This window comes from Patella vulgata, chromosome 1 (assembly GCF_932274485.2).
Source record: "Patella vulgata chromosome 1, xgPatVulg1.2, whole genome shotgun sequence".
Taxonomy (NCBI): domain Eukaryota; kingdom Metazoa; phylum Mollusca; class Gastropoda; family Patellidae; genus Patella; species Patella vulgata.
The window spans coordinates 73,451,033-73,471,978 of record NC_065879.2 but is presented as its reverse complement, the minus strand read 5'-3'; the positions used below and the strand labels follow the sequence as shown (position 1 = coordinate 73,471,978).

Genomic DNA, 20,946 nt, shown 5'->3' with positions numbered 1-20,946 from the left:
CTCCACCTACATATCTCGATTATCAAGTAAAGTTTTCAATGGCATACAGAAACGCTTTACAGCGGCCTCGCTAAATACACTCTATCATTTAGCCTCGATCTAACAGACGTATTTTCATCAGGTTAACCCTTATCTGATTTAATCAATTAGTGAAATCCTATTTAAATCCGAGCTACAGAGTTGATTTTGGTCTTGTTATTTAAATAAAGATCTAATTTATCATTTTTATAACATCTGAAGCCTAAATTAAGACTTGCAATAATCAGATTTAGCTCTTGCATAATGCATGTTTAACAAAAGGAAAAAATGAAATGGGGTTTATCATCCCACCTTTCTGCGCCGACTGGGCTAATGAAGAAAGGCATACGCAGTGTGCGGACTTTTTGCTCAGATAGCGGAGCAACGGCGTGAGGGTAATTGTACCTGCACGCCAATGGGTACACAGGATCTCGGTTTCTCGTCCCATCCGATCGACTATACCTTGTCAGGCTCTCCCCGTTCTACACATCGGAAAATCCTGATCAAGTTTTTTGGCCAACACCGGGATACAACATATAACCCTGCTGGTCACCGCGGTTAAAAAAAGTTATATCCATTTATTGTAATCTTTAATCAATTGTGTTCGGTAAAATACGTGAGCAGTTCAAATTGAAAAATAGTTTACACCTGCTTAGTTTCGTCTATACGTTAATTAAATATTATTTTGTCGTTTGTGATTCAGACATTACTTATTACTTCTGCGATTTGTCTCGTATGATATAGTTTCCTTCATTGATTACAAATTGCGCCCGAAAACATGAAATACACTACACGACTCGTGTACTGATTATAAAGTGTTCATTGCGACAAAACTATTGTATATTAGGATCGCATATTTTCACTTAAATATAACATGAATATTGATTGAAATATACCAAGTATTATTGAAAAATATTGAGTCATAGCTCCTTCAAATAGTTTCAAATAGTTAACAAAGATTCTCACTTCTACAAAATTATCAATAGCACAACCCAATAACAACATGAATTTGCAGTTTTAGATGAGCTATAGTTATGACAGACACCAGCTTGATATACAAAAACAAAACAACCAAGGCAGGCAAGCCCCCCCCCCCCCCACACACACACACACACACCACCCTGCACAGCACACGAGACCAAAGTAAGTAAAAAGAAATAATCGTATACTAGTCTTAAAATAACATAGGGCTAAACTACATTTGATTTCGTTCATATGCACTATGAAAAACCAAAATGTAACAACAACTTAAATGTTTTTTTTTTATATATATTTATTTATTTGTGTGTTACAAAAAAAGCAGCAGCTAAAGAAGTAAACAAAGATATTGTTACATAATTTACCGCGTTCAAAGGGGTTTCGGTAAAGGGACATAACTCTCGTACGAATGGTCGAGGGACGTGAAAATCAATAGGATCCGCTATCTCATTACCACAATGCCTCACACCAAATTTGAAAAAAATCCAATAATAGCCTCTATCGCGTCCACAAGCAATTGTTGGCGGACATACGGACAGTGTGATAACGTAATACGATGAACTTTGCCAGAGTTACTTAGAGGCTTGGCAGGCTAAAACCCAGAGCCTCAAGATCTAGGGGTGTGTGTGTGGGGGGGGGGGGGGCTCCGTCCAAGGTATATCATATATTTGACGGAGCCATAAGCCTTTCTTACACGCACTGTAGTCTTAAAGATACTTTCCCAGGAAAAGTATTTATCGGGTGGTTATTTCCAATAAAAGTATGTAAAATTTGGTATATATGGAAAGTATAGACACCCAATCTTACAAGAAAAATACTGGATTACCCGAAAAAAGCCCATGGGGCAAGCACTGGGCAAAATTTTCAACGTATCACTAACTGGCAACCCGACTATTATCTGCTAGTTTATTGGGTGCCAGCTTAAGTCAGGGAGCGGTTGTTATTTCTTGATCAAATGGTTAGGCGGTTTTGGGAACATTGAGGGGTGTCAACATACAAAAGACTCTGCAAAAAACGGCGGAAAAAGAAGTTGACAGAAAGAATTAAGAATTTACTTAGGCCTCAATATTTATGGTAAATGTACAGTAAGTAATGATAAAACATTCTGAAAAAAGTTGACAGACATTAGAGGCTTTTTGGCAAGTGGAATTGTTCTCATCCGTATCGTGTTACATTGCGTTAATTTAGTTTTAGAGTTTTGGCAGATTTTCGCGCCGTCTACGTATGGGTAGCAGAGCTGAGCGTAGTTCTATTACAGCATGATGGCAGTTATCTACCAAGATCAACATTAGTACTAGTCAAGTACCTAGCCTACAAATTCCTGAAAGGAGTGAAGTCGTTCGACAGTCGCTGAGTTATTTTTAAAAAATTTAAAAGTTAGTGTCGAATCTTATTAAGAATATACCCCTTTTACAGATTTGCAAGGTCCTACCTCCCTAAATTTAGCACGTAGATCAACAAGCGTGCAGACAGGAAAAATATGAAAATTCCGCGAAAAGCTCATCAAAAGTAATGATAAATTCCAGTCTTTGCCATGGTTTAAATCACATCAAATATACACATTCGTGTTCTAGGATACACATAGATTCATAAAAACACCAAGGCACAACATTTCAGCGTCTAAAAGTAGCAAAATATACGATAAAAAGACGACGATGTTATACGGACCTTTTCCGTATGAAAGCTGTTCGATACGTGCTGCCGTATCCGTGTGTCGTATCACGTATGAGAAATACACACGCATTGATGACGTCACGCGCAAAATCGTTACGGATACGCGATACGGACCAGGAATTTACGCTTGCCAAAAGTCTCTATTGCGTCTAAAAACAACTTACTTATAGCTATAGGTATCCCCGTCGAATACAAAGTTTTGAGAGGGAATTGAAGCAAATTCTGGATAGATTGGTTACTTTGAATATGTTTTTATTCCAAATATATCATCAAATCACACAGTTTGTACGCGGGGATGTATCTTTAAAAATCCGTCATCATCCTCGGCTTTGCTCGAGTGCTTTAAACACTTTCATCTCCCTCTAGTCGTGGGGATTGGGGGTCGAAAGGTGTCCCTTTAAAGGAAAAGCCTGGGGTATCTCTTCATCTAAATCCAGCGCTGCTGATGAGTAAACACGTGTCCATTCAGGACGTTAATAGGTGACTTTCATTACAGAAAATAAACATAATAACAATACAAAACAAAAAAAAACAAGAAACACTACAGAATTAATCTTAATTGGGGAGTGCGAATAGAACGCTTTTTTTCTTCGGTCCAAATCTTTTGTTGGACCGTGTTTTTGAAACCATGTTTGATACAAATAATCTGAATCGTCTGATGGGATATATGTTAGGTTGAAATCCAAATGCCGATGCTGCACCATACATATGAAAAATACTTGAATGTAAAAAAAGAAGTCCGGTTTCAGAAAGGCCATGTCTCGCAAACCCTATCCCCCAAATTCTAGATTTCTTCGCAATGCAACTTAAAGTTAGAATACAACTAAAGCATGGTTTCCTATTCGTACTCCTCTTAAAAATATTCTTGCAGAACAAAACGATAGGGCTATAAAAACAAAACAATACATATGAATAATACACAAGTGCAATAAAGCATTGTCTGGTGTTGGAGTAAGCATACCCTGCTTTGATCGTAACACCGGCAAGTAATAGAGAGACAGGGAGGGTTAGTTAAAGACTCGCTTGACACTAACATAGGGTATATTCCTATTTGAAATTAAACTAGTTCAATATCGATTACAATATAAATATTGATTTTCAATTAAAATGTAAATTTGAACTTAAAATGTAAAGTCTCGATGCGTCAATTAGCGCTATAAATACTGTTGTGGAAGTGTTATCTTTTATAGGAATATCAGTTCAAAACCATTAAATTCGTTCAGTATTTACAAAATTATGATAAATTGAAAATTCGTTTGTCTATTCTTCTCGAGCGTAACAAGACGTCGAGGTGTGATATTGGTAGAGGGGATCTAAGCCGGGCATTATCAAGCGTTGGTATTTTGATTTTTTTTTTTTTTTTAAATTATATGTTAAATAATCCAGTACATTTTTAGCGTGTATCAAGCAGTGAAAATTTTTATATTTTGGCGAAAATAAAAATGACGCATCGGGACTTTAATCTGTCAAATTCGTCTAATAATATCTAACATCGATTTTAATAAACAACGTCAATCTTTCACTTAAAATGACGTTTTCAACTGACAATATCGATATTAACAACGCGAAGAGGGTGCAATTGCTAAAAACACGTCTCTCCAGTATGGTTTCTCATATGAACATTTAATACACGGCGCGATGCAAATGGTTTTGTACAAATATCGCATTTAAATGGTTTTTCTCCGGAATGAGTTCTAGAATGAACAACTAGGGTACTGCGTGATGTAAATGACTTTTTACAAACATCACACGTATACGGTTTCTCTCCAGTATGAGTTCTCTTGTGTAATTTTAGACTCTGGTATGAACACAACGCTTTATAACATATGTCACATTTATGTGGCTTTTCTCCAGTATGAATTCGGATATGTTCATGTAGGGTATGTTTAGCAGTCAACCTTTTGAAACATATGTCGCACTGATATCGCTTAATACCTATGTGGCGCTTAATATGCAGCTTTAAACCTCTTTTACCACTAAACACCTTATTACATTGGTCGCATTTCAAAGAATTCCTTCCATGATTATTTCTTTGATGCTGTTTAAATTCGGAATAAGATTTTAACAATGTGTTACACGTTTTACACTGGTAAGATTTCGTTTGATGCGTTTTGTTATGAACGTAAAGAGTTCGGCTTGATTTTAAGGATTTGTTACAAACAGTGCAGTTAAATCTGTTTACCTCGGTATGAATTCTAATGTGCTGTTGTAGATTATTTATAGTAGTGAACTCTTTGTGACATTTTTCACATTTATATGGCTTCTCTCCCGTATGAATTCGAATATGATTTTGGAGGATGGTCTTAATACTAAACCTCTTATAACAAATGTCACATTTATATGGTTTTTCTACAGTATGAGTTTTCATGTGATTCTGTAAGCTGTAATTTGTTGTCAACATTTTATGACATATTTCACATTTATATGGCTTTTCTCCAGTATGAATTCTTATATGACTCTGAAGGATGGTCTTGGTACTAAAATATCTGCAACATATTTCACATTTAAATGGCTTCTCCCCACTATGAATTCTGGTATGGTTTTGGCGAATGCTCTTAGAAGTAAAACTTTTGTGACATATGTCACATTTATATGGTTTTTGTCCAGTATGGCTACGGATGTGACTCTGTAAGCTGTGTTTAGTAGTTACCTTCTTATGACAAATGTCACATTTGTATGCTTTCTCTCCAGTGTGAGTTTTGATATGATTTTTGAGCATGGTGACTCTACTAAACATTTTATGGCATGTTTCACATTTAAATGGCCTGTCCCCAGAGTGAATTCTGGTATGATTATGAAGTATAGCGTTTGTACTAAACACTTTTTGACATATGGTACATTCAAACGGTTTTTCTCCAGTATGAATCCTAATGTGATCCTGTAAACTGCAATTAGTTGCCAACGCTTTATGACAAATGTCACATTTATATGGTTTCACTCCGGTATGAGTTCTGATATGATTTTGTAAACTGTAATTGGTTGTCAACATTTTATGACATATGTCACATTTATATGGTTTCTCCCCCGTATGGATTCGAATATGATTCTGTAAACTGTGATTGGTCGTCAACATTTTTTGACAAATGTCACATTTATATCGTTTCTCTTTAGTATGCTGGTATTTTATATGAGCACGGAGGCTGGTATTACTTCTAAACTGTTTGTGGCATATGTCACATTTAAAGGGTTTTTCACTAGAATGTATTCTCGTGTGCCTTTTAAGGGCATGCTTATTAATAAAAGATTTCTGACACATATGGCAAATAAAGGGCCTCTCTCCAGTATGAATTTTCAAGTGAGTATGCAGACTATTTCCTGATGCCAACGCTTTGCTGCATATGTCACATTTAAAGGGTTCTCCTTCAATATGACTAAATTTGTGCTTGCACAAAGCACTATTAGAAATAAATGATTCACTACAAATATCACATTTACAAGGTTTCTCTCCAGTATGAATTCTTAAATGTATTTTTAAACTGCTTTTAGTTTGTAATGTTTTTCGACATACGTGACACTGAAAAGTCTGATCTCCAGTATGAATTCTTTTATGCTGTACTAAACTATACTTAGTACTCAACACCTTGTTGCATATTTCACATTTGCGGTGTTCTTCGTTTGTATGAATTTGGGCGTGTTTTTGAAGATTGCCATTAGATACAAACGTTTTAAGGCATTTAAAACATTTATAGGGTATCTCTCTTGTATGTTTTGTGTGGGTTGGTGACTTTTCGTCTGTGTGAATATTCATATGCCCCCTCAAACTGTGCTTAGAACTCAATGTTTTACAGCAGAATTTACACTGGAACTCGGCTATATCGGTATGAGTTTTTGTATGTTGGTATAGAAGATAACTGCTTGATCTAAATGATTGACCACAAACATCACATCGATAAGGTTTTTGCCCAGTATGAATTCTGATACGATTCTGAATAGTTTTAAATATTTTACCACGAATGTCACATTTCAGAGATTTCGCTTCCGTTTGCTTTTCTCCGTGAATCCGTAGTTGGTGTCTGTCCAGGCCATATTTGGAGCTTAATCCCTTTCCACATACGTCACAGATAAAACGCATAGCTTGTATATGCGCATTAATATGCCTATGTAAGTTACGGGAACTTCTAAACGATTTACTCCAGTATGGGTTCGCATATGTTCCTGTAATGCGCGCTTGCTGCTTAATCGTTTATTACAAAAAGAAACATTTATGAGCATTATCTGAAGAAATAATAAAGTGTATGTAATTCACGTTTGGTTTGGTTTGATCACAATTATCTTGTTTGATATGAAAATTATGAACCTCCAATTGGTCATCTTTCCGTTTTTCAGCCATGATTTCTGTCAAAATAAAAATAGATACAAATACATTAATACAATATTTTGTAGCGCCAATTCAGTTGTTTAAAGTAGCAGTCGTGTTATTATTCCTGTCAGTGGTGCTGGGCGGAAGTCTGGCAAGGAACAGTGGCTAGCCGTTCGGATGGTACCGAAACCTAGGTCCAAGGTACACATTGTCGAGCACATAAGATTGGGGGTCCGGAGTTCAAGATAAAAATGGGTCGTAGTGAAGCTGTACGGGCAAATTTCCCTCACAGTATACTGCATGATGCATGCACGTCTTTACTAGCCCTGTCGGTTCAAAAATGCAGGACGTTCAAGCACCTTTTATTCATTTCGTTATCAATCCTGTCCAGTCTTTGCTAGTGTAAAATAATAAAGATTATTATCCAAGAAATATGTCTATTGAAGGTCTTTTTCGGGCTCATATTAAATAAATTATTATTTAGACATTTCTTAACATGACAAGCCCTTAATCATCGCGCTGGGCCATCGGGTGGCCGAGATATTTAAATATACCATTAGCGTCATATAATCGTCACTCATATTATACCAATTATGTTGAAGAGCGCCAGTATCACATGACATTCAAACTGCGACCTCTTCGAAGTTACCGTCCTTGGAATCGGCGGAAATTCTTATTGGTGTGTGGCAATCTGTTTCACAGAAGTAATGCCATAGCATTCCTTTAACCCTGTAGAAGACGACTGAACTTTAAGTTCACGTGCAGAATAAGTTTAAGTGTGACGTCACATCATACGGTGTCGATAACACGTGCAGTGTTTACATCGGATGTAGTAACAAAAACTGGTCCGGGTGGAATTTGTGCCTTTTACACTAAATAGGAAATAGTTTTTATCCAGATATACTTCCAACACCTTTATATCGCTTTCAAAAGGTTTCCAGAACGAAAAATCGTAGAAAGCTGAGATGATTGAGTTCATCCTCCCATGACCTCAATGCTTACAACAATATTTGAAAAAAAAAATCGTAATAAAATGTAGCCTTTATCCCTTTCACAAGGTCGTTGGAACAGGGTGGCTTAACTACTGTGAAACGAAAGGTCGCATAACGTCAAAATTCTAACTTCTAATGCATATTCTAATATGCCTACTTCCATACATGTAATTCTTACATATGTTTAAATTGGCTATTTACACATTAAATGCAAAAATACTCATTTGTATGACTTATTTCTTTATTATTTAAGTTGTTATTTGTGTTTTGTTCTCTGTTTATTATTATTATTTTAAAATTAACTGGCATATGTTTGATATAAATGCAGGTTTAAGAGGGCCATAGAAAACGCATTACTTTTTTTTCCCCAAATATTTTATTACTAGGTGGTTTTGTATGTATAATATTATGCAATACTATGAACTATTGTTTCACACAATGCTCCCAAACACAAAAAATATCGGCCCGTGTGCAAAAAAAAATTGCACGAGATGCACATGAAAAACCCAATATTCACGTGCAGCATTGTGTGTGAGCCCTTTAAAAGCATGTTTTCAACTTAATGTGCAGTACATGAACTGTGAAACGTCAATCTGTCGTAATTTGTTGTTGGGCGTGTGAAGGAATCGAGCTAGAGATGCCGAGACTTACTGAAAATGAACGGAACGAAGCCATGGGAATGACCAGGGCTGGCATGTCTACACGTGCTATTGCCAGACACTTCAATTGTCATCAGTCCACTACTGTAAGGTTGGTGGAACGTGTTCGAGTTACTGGATCAACACGTGACCGTCAACTTCCTGGTCCACAACGCGTTACAACCCAGGCTCAAGACCGCTACATCCGGGTCGCTCATCTGCGTGACAGATTCCGCCAAGCAACTCGAACAGGTGCAGCAGTCGTCGGAAGACAAGGACCAGTAAGTGCCAACACCGTAAGACGTCGTCTAAGAGAAGTAGGACTCCGTGCACGACGACCTTATGTTGGAGCTATCCTCAGAGATCATCACCGTCAGCGGCGTTTGATATGGACTCAAGGACACCAGACATGGAGAAGAGTAGACTGGCACAGTATGCTCTTCAGTGATGAGAGTCGCTTTCATCTTTATCACGCTGATGGCCGCCAACGTGTGTGGAGACGCCTTGGGGGACGTCTTGCAGACTGCTGTGTCTTCGAAACGGATCGATGGGGGAGGGGAAGTGTAATGGTGTGGGGAGGCTTCACATTTCATCACCGGACCGTCCTACACATTTGCAGGGGTCGCGTTAATGCTGTAGCCTACCGTGATGATGGCCCGTGGAGGCCACACGCGCTACTGACATCTGTGTCGTACTTTTGGTTTTGACCCCTCTGACTTTGTACCCTTGATTACAGATTAAACATCCATAAGTATACAAATGTGTTGTTATTGATGTGTTCCCATTTGAATATTGTTCACAATAAGAAGCAAAATAAATAAGATATGTTTACAGGATCATTTTGTTATACGAAAAACTAAGTGATGCGTTTTCAATGGCGCTCAGTCGCAATGATATTAGCTCGAGATCATTAAATGACTTAAAATACAGACTCTCCGCACGTGCTTTTACAGTGAAATACGTCACGCGAGTCCAATATTTCGCTAGTATAAATAATGTACGATTGGCAAGTTGCCCGCACGATTATTTGAAATAATAGTACGTCAACATCAAAGGGTGGCGTCACATCTGTATTTGAATGCTAGCGACGAAATTTCGTATCACTTAATGCAACTTAAATAATATATGGTTGAAAAAAAAAGGCTACAATGAAGTTCGTCAGGTAGGTATAATGAAATGAAATGGGGATTAACGTCCAACTGTTCTGCTCCGAATGGGCTAATGAAGACCGGCATACGCCCTACATGTGCTATAAGGGAACTTTTGGCTGGGCAGCAGCGCTATGGCATACTCTTATACCGAATTCCAAATGCCAAGGGATCTTTTATGTGCACGCCAATGTGTACAGAACGACTAGACTTACTGTCCTTGCCAGGTCCTCAGACCTGTACCACTGACAAGGGAAAACCACGTCGGAAAAATCCCGACGATCTTTCTTGGCCAATACAGGGATCGAACACGCAACCTCCAGGCTAGCGAACGAGCGTCCTACCCACTTAGCCGTTGTTGCTCCAAGGTAGATATAATGAAGGCATCTGAAACAAAAAATTCATCGCGATCCATATGAACAGAAATGAAATGAAATGGGGTTTAACGTCCTACTGTTCTGCTCCTATGCTGGGCTAATGAAGACGGGCATACGCCATACAGTGTGCTATGAGGGAAATTTTGCCCGGGCAGCGGCACTATCGCCTACTCTTATATCGAATTCCAACTGCCAAGAGATATTTTACGTGCATTCCAATGTATACACGGGACCTCGGTTTTCCATTTCATCCGAAGGAATAGACAGCTGTCCTTGTCAGGCCCTCCGACCTGCATCACTGACAAGGGGGAACCACGCCGGAAAATCTGGATGAACTTTCTCGGCCAATGCAGGGATCGAACACCCGACATCCAGGCTAGCGAGCCAGCGTCTTACCCACTTAGCCACCACATGAACAGATAAACCCCGTCTCCTATAAAAGTCGTTTTATCCTGCACCACTGACAAGGGAAAACCACGTCGGAAAAATCCCGATGAACTTTCTCGGCCAATGCAGGGATCGAACACGCGTCCTACCCACTTAGCCACTGTTGCACCACGGTAGGTATAATGAAGGCATCAGAAACAAAAAATCCATCGCGATCCACATGAACAGATTAACCTGGTCTCCTTTAAAGGTCTTTTTATCCCCACAATGTTTCTAAATTTCTTTGAACCATTTCATTATAAAGTGACATTCTTGTTAGAGCAGAAATAGAATACAAATCAACAGTATATAAATATTAATTGGCTGAGCTATAACAAAAATAAAATCCTCCAAATCCTGCACTTGTCATCAAATAAATCAACAAATGTTGTAAAGGCTATTTAACATAGTATTTGCAAACTATATCACGTTCGATGTTTTCAATTTTAGCTTTCCGTCCAACTATTCAACCAGACGAAATAATTAAGAAATACAACAAATAGAGATTCATACTAGTAACAGTATATAAATATTAATTGGCTGAGCTATAACAAAAATAAAATCCTCCAAATCCTGCACTTGTCATCAAATAAATCAACAAATGTTGTAAAGGCTATTTAACATAGTATTTGCAAACTATATCACGTTCGATGTTTTCAATTTTAGCTTTCCGTCCAACTATTCAACCAGACGAAATAATTAAGAAATACAACAAATAGAGATTCATACTAGTAACAAATAGGTTAGTTGTTGAAAAGTTGTCTAGCATCACGTTTCATAACGACTATTTAAAAAATATGAAGTAACACGATAAATAAGTCCAGGCTGTTATGTACATTTTTCCACTTGAGAGTCAGAGAGAGAGAGAGAGAGAGAGAGATTAACGTCAACTCGACACAAACCAGGTCATTTTGGGACTTACATATGGTTCAATTTTATTTCAATAATTCGCTCGCGCGTAGGGGCCTTTAGCAGTGGGAGGACCCGGAGAAAACCCACGAGGTTGGACAGGCGACCCTACTCCTTGTCACGTACAACTGGGGAATCGAAACCACGACAGTTAACTCAATGACAGACGTTATGATACAGCGCGCAAGTGCTAATCATTCGGCCATCCAACCCCACTCCACTTGAGAGTATACCGAGTCAAGCAATGTACTGAGTGAAACACTATATCGGAATTATACTTACGGTACCGTAAATACTGCAAAAGATACAGACCAATTTAGATAATGTTAATACTAATTTACTTCCAAAGATTGTAACAGAAGAGGGGGTTTAGCTGTTAGCGAACTCAAAACACAAACTGAAGACTGTCCACACACTGATAATAAATATATCACGTGCAATAGATGGCGCAGAAACGCACGTGCTTTGGTAGTATAAATGAAGGGAGTCCAGGTTTCTTTGTGGATTTGGAGAGAACGAGTTCGCAGACTAAGTGCAGCTTGGGTCTAATAATTGCTGGTTTGACAGCTTGGACTATGGTTTCAAAGGGAAACAGCCAGTCTAGTGGCACCAGCCTCTATGTTTTAGCTAAGATATGTATAGGACACAGGCAATCATTAATTACTATGCTAGTTACCCCTTTCTCGGGTTTTTTTCTTTTTGTTTGTGTATAATCGAAGAAAAGAGCTTGAATATACATTTTCTGTCAGGTTTTGCTGTGAATATTCATGATAATGAGGCCGAAGGATAAGAGAACTAAGAAAGTGTCCATGAGAAAACCACTTACTTACTTTGTTCCCGTATATGAAATATTTGCCTGGTTGATCCATCCGGGGTCATAGAAATGCCGAGATTTGTTTTCCTATCTTGAAAATATCAAAAAAATATGTATTTACCACAAACTTCAGTACTTAATATCTCATTTTCTACATATCTAACAAAATATTCATAATTATAGGACCCTCTCTTCGATCAGAATGACTGAACAAGCTCCCACCTTGTACTTACAAATAACTAATACAACACACCACATTTGTAGCCCCATAACACTTCTTTTGCGGGAATGACCGATGGTATATGAAGGGTGTTATACCCACTCTCCATTGCAAAAATAAAATTGACTAGCAGTCAAACGGATTAGCCACTGTACACGCTGCAAAAGGGTTAATGCGGTCCAATTTTTTTTTTAAAGATACCTGAAATAAACCACCACTATCCAGCAGATTTAATTGGGTTTTAGTTTAGTATTGTTTAATGGGGAGGGCTTAGACCGTTAACCATTTCGTGACCGATGGGTCAATTTTTGACTGAACATCATAAAATAGCATTAATGGGGAAGTGAAATGGAGTTTAACGTCCTACTACTCTGCTCCGACCTGGGCTAATGAAGACGGGCATACACTATACAGTGTCCTGTGAGGAAAATTTTTTTCCCGGACAGCGGCACTACGGCCTACTCTTACATTGAATTCCAACTAGGGATTTTTTACGTGCACGCCAATTTATGCATCGGAACCTCGGTTTTTCGTCCTATCCGAACGAATAACAGTTATAACTCTTATTGTTTAGAATAGTATCACTTGAACGGTAGTTATAATGGCTATATTATGATACTTGGGTATGCAGTTTTAATCAAGCATTTTCGGGTGACAATGTACAATATAATACAATATGCTTAGGTTTGGAAATATATGACATTACTACGGAGGTGGATATTGTATTCACTTTACTTAATGATATATCAAGAAGGTTTGTGTGAGTCTTAACCATAAATATATTCATGTCTTTACTTTGAATCCGGTGTTCTAGACATATTTTCTTTATGTCGCTCGTCAAAAAGTTTTGTAATATGGATATATCCACTATTTGCTAAAGTTTCGTAAAATACAGAATATGCATTTGGTCCGGAACGGTAAAGTATGTCTAAGAAAATCTTCATCTGCTCTCTTCGAATTCCTCCCTTTGAGACTCGCTCTGTATCATCCCGGCTAAAGATGTTTTTACTAAACATAGATGGTACGATGTTTTCGGGATCTATCTCGTTGATCATGTAATCATGAAATGGTTGTAATATTGCCATGTGCTCATCTGGAATACTTTCATTACTCCGCTTTTCCATGACTGAAATAGAAGAAGTACATTTTTTGTAGAACCTTAAGCCACTAATTAGGTGCCCTATGACCTGAGATAACGGTCCAAACTGCCTGTTCATTTAGTTATAGACAAGGTATGTATAGTATGTATAAATATACCCTTATTCCTGAAGTAACGATCTGAGAAGTCTCTCTAATCAAACGAAATACTGCGAGCGGTATGAAATATACTTATATTAAATATATTTTCATGGCACTCGGACAGTAAATATTCAAAACTTTCTCAAAGGGTGCTCATTACATACCACTAATTATTTACGATTATCCACACGGTCCCTTCCAAAAATACCTGATCGACCCTATTGTTTTAGCCAAAATCGCCGACCCTCAATTTCCAAGGTCTTATCAATGCGTTTTTTGCGTGGCTTTCTGCATACAATTTCCATTGCTGAAATCCCGGTAATTTCAACAGCCCAAAGTAGAATTTTCATCTGGAACCTTAAGCAGAATGTGTAAATATTATACACTTAACCTAAAGTATCCATAAAATTGGCATAAAAACGTTCTGAGTACACATGGGCCATTCAGGTGACCTAATTCTACCAGCGGTACGGCGGTAACTATTGTGTTGTGGTACGTTTGGAAACATTATCAATTAGTCCTGAAGTGACTGTACATAACATTTCGAACGGTTGCGTGTTGAAAATGTAGTCTATTAAAACATTAGTTTATTAGCTCAGGTAGTTCTACCCCTTCTTACTCCCCACAGCAACCCCACGACACGAAAACAAGTAATTATAGGTCAAGTAATTATTGACACGGGTAATATGCGTCGCTGGTCAGATATGGAAAGTGAAATTGGCCAAAAAGCCCCCCACGTCCAACTTCTGACGCATACTCTCTTCTCTACTACACATTTTATTAGCCTTATGGTCGTCTAGTATTGTCTCTGGTTATATCTATACATGTAATTCTTTCTTAGGGCTTCTTTTACCTTATGAATTTAAAGCTTACTATCTCGTTAAGACGTTTGTCTACCATGAAGAACAATGAGTGTTTGTTTCTACATTTTTATGTCAAGCACTGGATACATAGGTTAAACGTTTCTTTCGCTCTACCCCCTAACTCACAGATCGAGTTTACTGACGAAACACGCTACATCGTACAAATCAATGGGGTCTACTCAGATTGTGTCTCTTGAATCTAGCGATCGCCCAGAGCTCTGATGATTTTCTACCCTTGGGTTCGGCTTTCAATTATCGAATTGGGCAAGTATGATGTAATTGATTATAAGGACTGGTTACTTAACCACGTGGTGCAATAGTGCATAAGTGATCTGGTGATATTTTGTTTTCACACAGAACCAGCTATGTTTACCAAATTGTAAATCTTTTTATGTGTCAACCCATCACTTATTCATTTGAGTGCGTGAGATGTATCTTGTCTACGAATGTAACCAATAACCAGCCAAGAGCATACTATTAATATGACAAAATTGTTCTGGTCAACGCACAGAACAAAGTATGCATCTTTAGTGTTCTCAATAGCATTAATATTATTTTAGATTGAATATATGGACAACTGTAGATCGTATAGTAGAATTGTGTACATAATACGTAATCATGTAACTCTGTCGTAAGAAAAAGTAGGGTTTTGAGTATAACATACTTTCCAAGCCTCGTTTCTAGATAATAAATATATTGCTTATAAACACCATATGAAAACAATACTTGGTTACAGTTTTGGACATTCTCCCCATTTAAAAATAACCTAATTTTATTTCCTATTGTTCAACATTTTCCCGATTAGTCTCAGCCACTCTCTGTCTATACCAGTATGCTCATGATGCTGAATGCAGCGCAAAATTATTCAGAGTAGAACCGTATTTAATATACTGCGATCCTTACGCGTCTAAGTTTTCCGATTTTTCTTTCCTAAAAATCATTTCTTTTTGGGGAGTTTAGATTACTCGGCTCACCAAGAACATTATTCTTGGCGATCAGAATATACAATTTTACTCGGCTAACTCTTGTTATTGACAATTACTACAGATGATATTTTACAAGCAAAACACACATTCTTATTACAAATTGTTGAGATGAATTTCGTCTCATATTTATTTGCAAAATTGAATTTTATTTATCCAATATAACAAAACGGCAGTGGGCGTATTACATAGCGAGCAGCATAGATCTATGAATTTTAATTTAACATAAAATTATCTGTGATTACTGAATGGTATTGACCGGTATTCCTATTAAGAGATTCATCTTTAATAACAATCTTGTAGGGGTGCCTATGCTGCTAAATCACGCAATTGCGCATTTGATTATCTCCAATCTAACTTTGTAGCGAAGTTGTATATCGATAGGTTTCGTCCCTGGCGGACCAACAAAGAACGATGACAGTCGGCAAGTTTCATGCTCAATGCTCCCAATTCTTCACAGTGGAGAGCCCACAACTTTGTTACAAATTTTGCGGCCATAACCTGCTGGGAAGTTACGGTCCGATAGGGTACCACGCATCCCAGATCGTTTGATCCTATTGTAATAAAAACGTTAACGTTAACGAGCTATGTAGGTGATTTTCGTATAATCGAGGTTAATAATCCAGAAAATTACTGTACGATAGGTCCCAAAATAAAACCCACGCGAGGGCTTTGTGATATTATCAAAATAGGAAACAAAACGTAACCTTTACAGTGCCCATTGTAAACATACCTATATTTCGTTTACCGTTTATTGGAAAGTCAATCCATAATATAAGATAAACCAATGTCAAGGTTATGTGTTCTTAGTCATGGTTCGTTACTACCAGCGCATGTTGTTAGCGCTACTCAATCCTATGTCGTAAAGTTATGGCGTAAATAAACCATAGCACACTCTAAAGATCTAGTTTTCATAGAACCTAACCGGACAATAAATATACATGGTGTCAGAAGTGATCACTTATTTACTGGTGTAAGTAGATTTGTGTGAAGACAAAATAATTCTATGAGAGACTATAGGCATACGGTACGGTTACGAAAACTAAAATGGCGGCAAGTTTGGCTCAGGCTGCATTTTTAGACAAAGGTCCATCAATCAGTTTGTTGAAGGGTGAGGGATTGTATTCCAGATATAAGATTTGGAGACAACAATGCTCCACTTTTGTTTACTGGTCCCATGAATAAACTTGAAGAGGATATCAAGTGTAAATATTTGTTGTTTTGGTCCGGTGAGTTCGGGTTAGAACTTTTTAACAGTTGGAATCTTTCAGAAGCAGATCAAAAACATCTTAAACTACTGGTTCGAAGAGTTTGTTAAACCCCAGTCTAATGAGTTGATGGCTTCTGGGAACTTCATGTAATTAAACAAGGTGACTTATCTTTAGAAGAATTTATAGCCAAGTTACGTTTGTTGTTAAAAGAAGCAAATTACCCACCTGAGTATTATGATCGTTTTCTACGAGATTATCTTGTTTTCGGAGTTAGAGAGTGTTTTAAAATTGGTAATAATATTAACTTTGAGAGAGTTAAAAGTATGGCCAAGGCTGCAGAATCTGCAAACCAACAAATGTCAATAATTGAGAACAAATTGAACGAAAAAGAAACGTCAGTTTTACCAATAAATAAGTTTAAAAAGAAGTCTATGTTTAGTTCTAAACATAAATCAAATAAACAATTTTCTTATCAACAACAGAGACAAACACAAACTAAATATCATAATATGAAACAAACAGAAAATTGTGGTAGATGTGGTAATAAAGTCCATTCTAAACAAGGACACTTTGCTGATTATTGTTGGAGTACTAAAAAATAAGCAGATTAATCAGATCAATTATACAGAAGTTAATGGTGGTGGTAATGAAGTATCTAATCAAGATTACAGTTCAGTTTTTCTAGGCCCAATCGAAGTGTTACCAGTTAACGAAGAGCCACAAAATAGTGTTAATATTCTATCATGTAAGGAAAAGGTACTTCTTGAAGTTAAGTTAAATATTTATCAAAAGTTGACTCTGGTGCCGAAACTAATATACTACCTTATAGTATATTTAGTAAATTGTTCATAGAAGACTTCAAATTACAGTGTTCTAAGCATAAACTCTTAGCTTTCGGTGGAACAGAAATTAACAGTAAAGGCGTTTGTGAAGTCTTAGTTGAATCTCCAAATTGAAGTCTCAAGTGAGCATGTTTTGAAGTTGTTGATATCAAGAGTCTAGTCATTATTGGTAATGTCTTAGCCCAGGATTTAGATCTTATAAAGCTTAATTGGGAAGTTACAGCATCAAATTTGCCCTCCAAAACTTCAAGTTCTGAAAAATGTACAGTTAAATTATTTGATGTAAATGGTATCAAGCATCCACTTCCTGTTACAAAAGAGTATCTTTTGAAAGAATACCAAGATGTTTTACTGGTATTGGTAGTTTTCCTGGAGAGCCCTATCATTTAAATATTGATAATAATATACCTCCTGTACAACATGCCCCGAGACAAGTTCCTGTACATATGCAACAAATGTATCAAGAAGAATTGAATTGTTTAGAGGAACTTGGTATTGTTTGTAAAGTTAATGATGAATACACTGAATGGATTAACTCAACAGTGATTACCCCTAAACCAAATAGTCATAACATAAGAATGTGTTTAGACCCTCGTGATTTAAATGTTGCTTTGTTACGTAATCCATATTATGTTAGAAAGTTAGACGATGTTATACCTCGACTTTCTGGTGCTAAATATTTTAGCATCTTAGATGCAAGTAATGGTTTCTGTCAAGTTAAATTAGACGAGTCAAGTAGTAGACGTTGTACATTTAATACCCCATGGGGAAAATACCGTTGGACTAGACTACCTTTCGGTTTAAGTGTGAGTGGTGACATTTTTCAAGAGAAAATGGATTTTGTTTTTGGTAAATTACCAGGTTTAACTGGTATCGCGGATGATACTTTTGTTTACGGTTCAAATGAACTAAATCACGACAGAAATATTATTAATGTTTTAGATACAGCTCTTGAAAACAATATCAAGTTCAATCCAAGTAAATTTCAATTTAAAGTTCAAGAAGCGTTATTTTTTGGACACAAATGGACTCCAAGTGGTCTTAAAGTGGACGAAAAGAAAGTTAATTCCAGTTTAGATATGAAACCACCAAATAACCTAACTGAGTTGCAGTCGTTTCTAGGTTTAATCAACTATTTACACAGGTTTTCTCCTGTATTAGCCCAAGTTTCAGAACCGTTAAGAAACTTACTTTAAAATAATGTTCCCTTTCGGTGGCAACAAGAACATCCAAATCGTTTGATGAACTAAAACAAATCATAACGAGTGTTTCTGTTTTAACGTTTTACAACCCTGATAAATCTAATGTTATTCAAGCGGATGCTAGCCTAAAGGGATTAGGTTGCGTTTTATTACAAGATGGTCAACCTGTTTGCTATGGAAGCCGATCTTTAACAGACGCAGAATCGCGCTACAGTAACATAGAGAGAGAACTTCTTGCTGTTTAATGGTCATTAAAAAAAGTTCCATTATTATGTTTATGGTAAAAAGGTTCAAATCGACACAGATCATAAGCCTCTAGAAAGTATATGGAAAAAATCCATTTCAAGTGCTTCTCCTAGACTACAACGAATGCTGTTACAAATGGCTAGGTACGAGGTTACAGTTTGTTACATTAAGGGAGGGCAAAGACAATGTCATTGCAGATGCTTTATCTCGCGTTAGCGCGATGTCGGAACCTAATGATAGTGATGATGTTCAAACTATTAACATTGATAGTTACCAAAGATGTACCAGCAAGTCCTGCTAAACTCGAAGAAATTAGACAGCGTATAAGTGAAGACCCTGTCCTATGTTTACTCAAAGAAACTATATTTAAAGGGTGGCCAAAATTCTTATCGGTATGTCCTTCTGAACTTAAACAATTCTGGACATACCGTGAGGACTTGTCTGTTGAGAATGGTGTAATTTTTAAAGGTCGTCGTATATTAGTTCCTCATAAGTTGCGTAATCAAATGTTAGATATTATACATCAAGGGCATTTAGGTTCTGAAGAATGTTTATTTTGGCCCGGTATTTCAAATGATATAAAAGATCTTACAAGTAATTGTTCTACTTGTTTACAGTTTAGTAAACAACAACCTAAGGAATCTTTACTGCCTCATAGTGTTCCTAGTTACCCCCGGCAAAAGCTAGTCACCGATTTATTTGAGTATATTATAATAGAATTCACTATTTGTTAGTTGCAGATTATTTTAGTAAGTTTCCTATTGTTCGTAAATTAGATCGTACTACTTCATTATTTGTAATTAATCATCTTAAGTCTATATTTGGTGAATATGGCATTCCCCAAACCATTATGTCTGACAATGGACCCCAATATAATAGTTCTGAATTTAGTAAATTTTGTCTTGAGTGGGGGATAGAGCACATAACAAGTTCTCCTTTATATGCACAGAGCAATGGTTTTATAGAAAGAATGGTGCATACTGTAAAGAATCTTCTTAAGAAATCCATAATATAAGATAAACCAATGTCAAGGTTATGTGTTCTTAGTCATGGTTCGTTACTACAAGCGCACGTTGTTAGCGCTACTCAATCCTATGTTGAAGGTTATGCCGTAAATGAACCATAGCACACTCTAAAGATCTAGTTTTTATAGAAGCCAACCAGACAATATATATTCACCCATAACCAAATGAGAACGGGCGTCCGGACATAGACGGGCATGAGTGACGTCATGTTATGTCCTCGTGAAATTATGGGCGTAATAAACTACAAGTTTTATGACTCAGCTAATTACATTATGCAGCGGCAATATTTGCCGTAACTGTTCCATTTCTTTAGGTTTCTAATAATGGCTGCACACAATAAGTATCAAGTAATTTATTTCGAACGGGATATATTTATGTTGCCCAACTGATAGTTTACTCATAACGAGTCGTTCAAACTATAGCAGTCCACATTACATGTTTCAACAGGAAGTATAACAACCATGTAACCGATTTATTTATATACATTGATATTTAGTTTTTAAATTAGAAATATTATATATTTATCCTTTACCTGTAACCAGCGATAATATTAAAGAGATGTTGAAATTAGACGAACGGATCTTCTTAGTGCTGTTTGTTCCATTCGTGATTTACTTTTATAGTATTCAAATTATAACTACCCGGGTATGAGTATTCAATACGGAAATTATTACGTATAGATCGGCACACATCAGCTTACTATTGCTAACTCGGTAACATGAGCTAACTATTGCTAACTCGGTAACATAGTTGGGTAAGTTCGTCTACAATATTTTTATAGAGCAAAGCAGTGCGCAGCGCGGGGGGGGGGGGGCGAAGATGGGGGAATACCCGAGAAGCT

At 37.0% G+C, this 20,946-nt stretch overlaps 1 protein-coding gene across 2 annotated transcripts in view; it reads right to left on the bottom strand.

The window, feature by feature from the left end:
* Nucleotides 1-1,299: 1,299 nt before the first annotated feature.
* Nucleotides 1,300-20,946, bottom strand: part of LOC126811780 (zinc finger protein 91) — a 60,542-nt gene continuing 40,895 nt past the window's right edge. The window contains exons 1-3 of one of the 2 annotated variants that reach the window (XM_050537682.2): nt 20,638-20,861; nt 11,743-13,620; nt 1,300-7,005 (exon numbers count right to left, since the gene is read on the bottom strand). In XM_050537682.2, coding sequence (XP_050393639.1) covers nt 4,253-6,742 — 2,490 coding nt within the window. In that variant the 5' untranslated portion in view covers nt 6,743-7,005; nt 11,743-13,620; nt 20,638-20,861 and the 3' untranslated portion in view covers nt 1,300-4,252. Of the gene's footprint in view, nt 7,006-11,742; nt 13,621-20,637; nt 20,862-20,946 lie in introns of those variants that run through there. The other variant, XM_050537688.2, reaches the window with a different exon arrangement.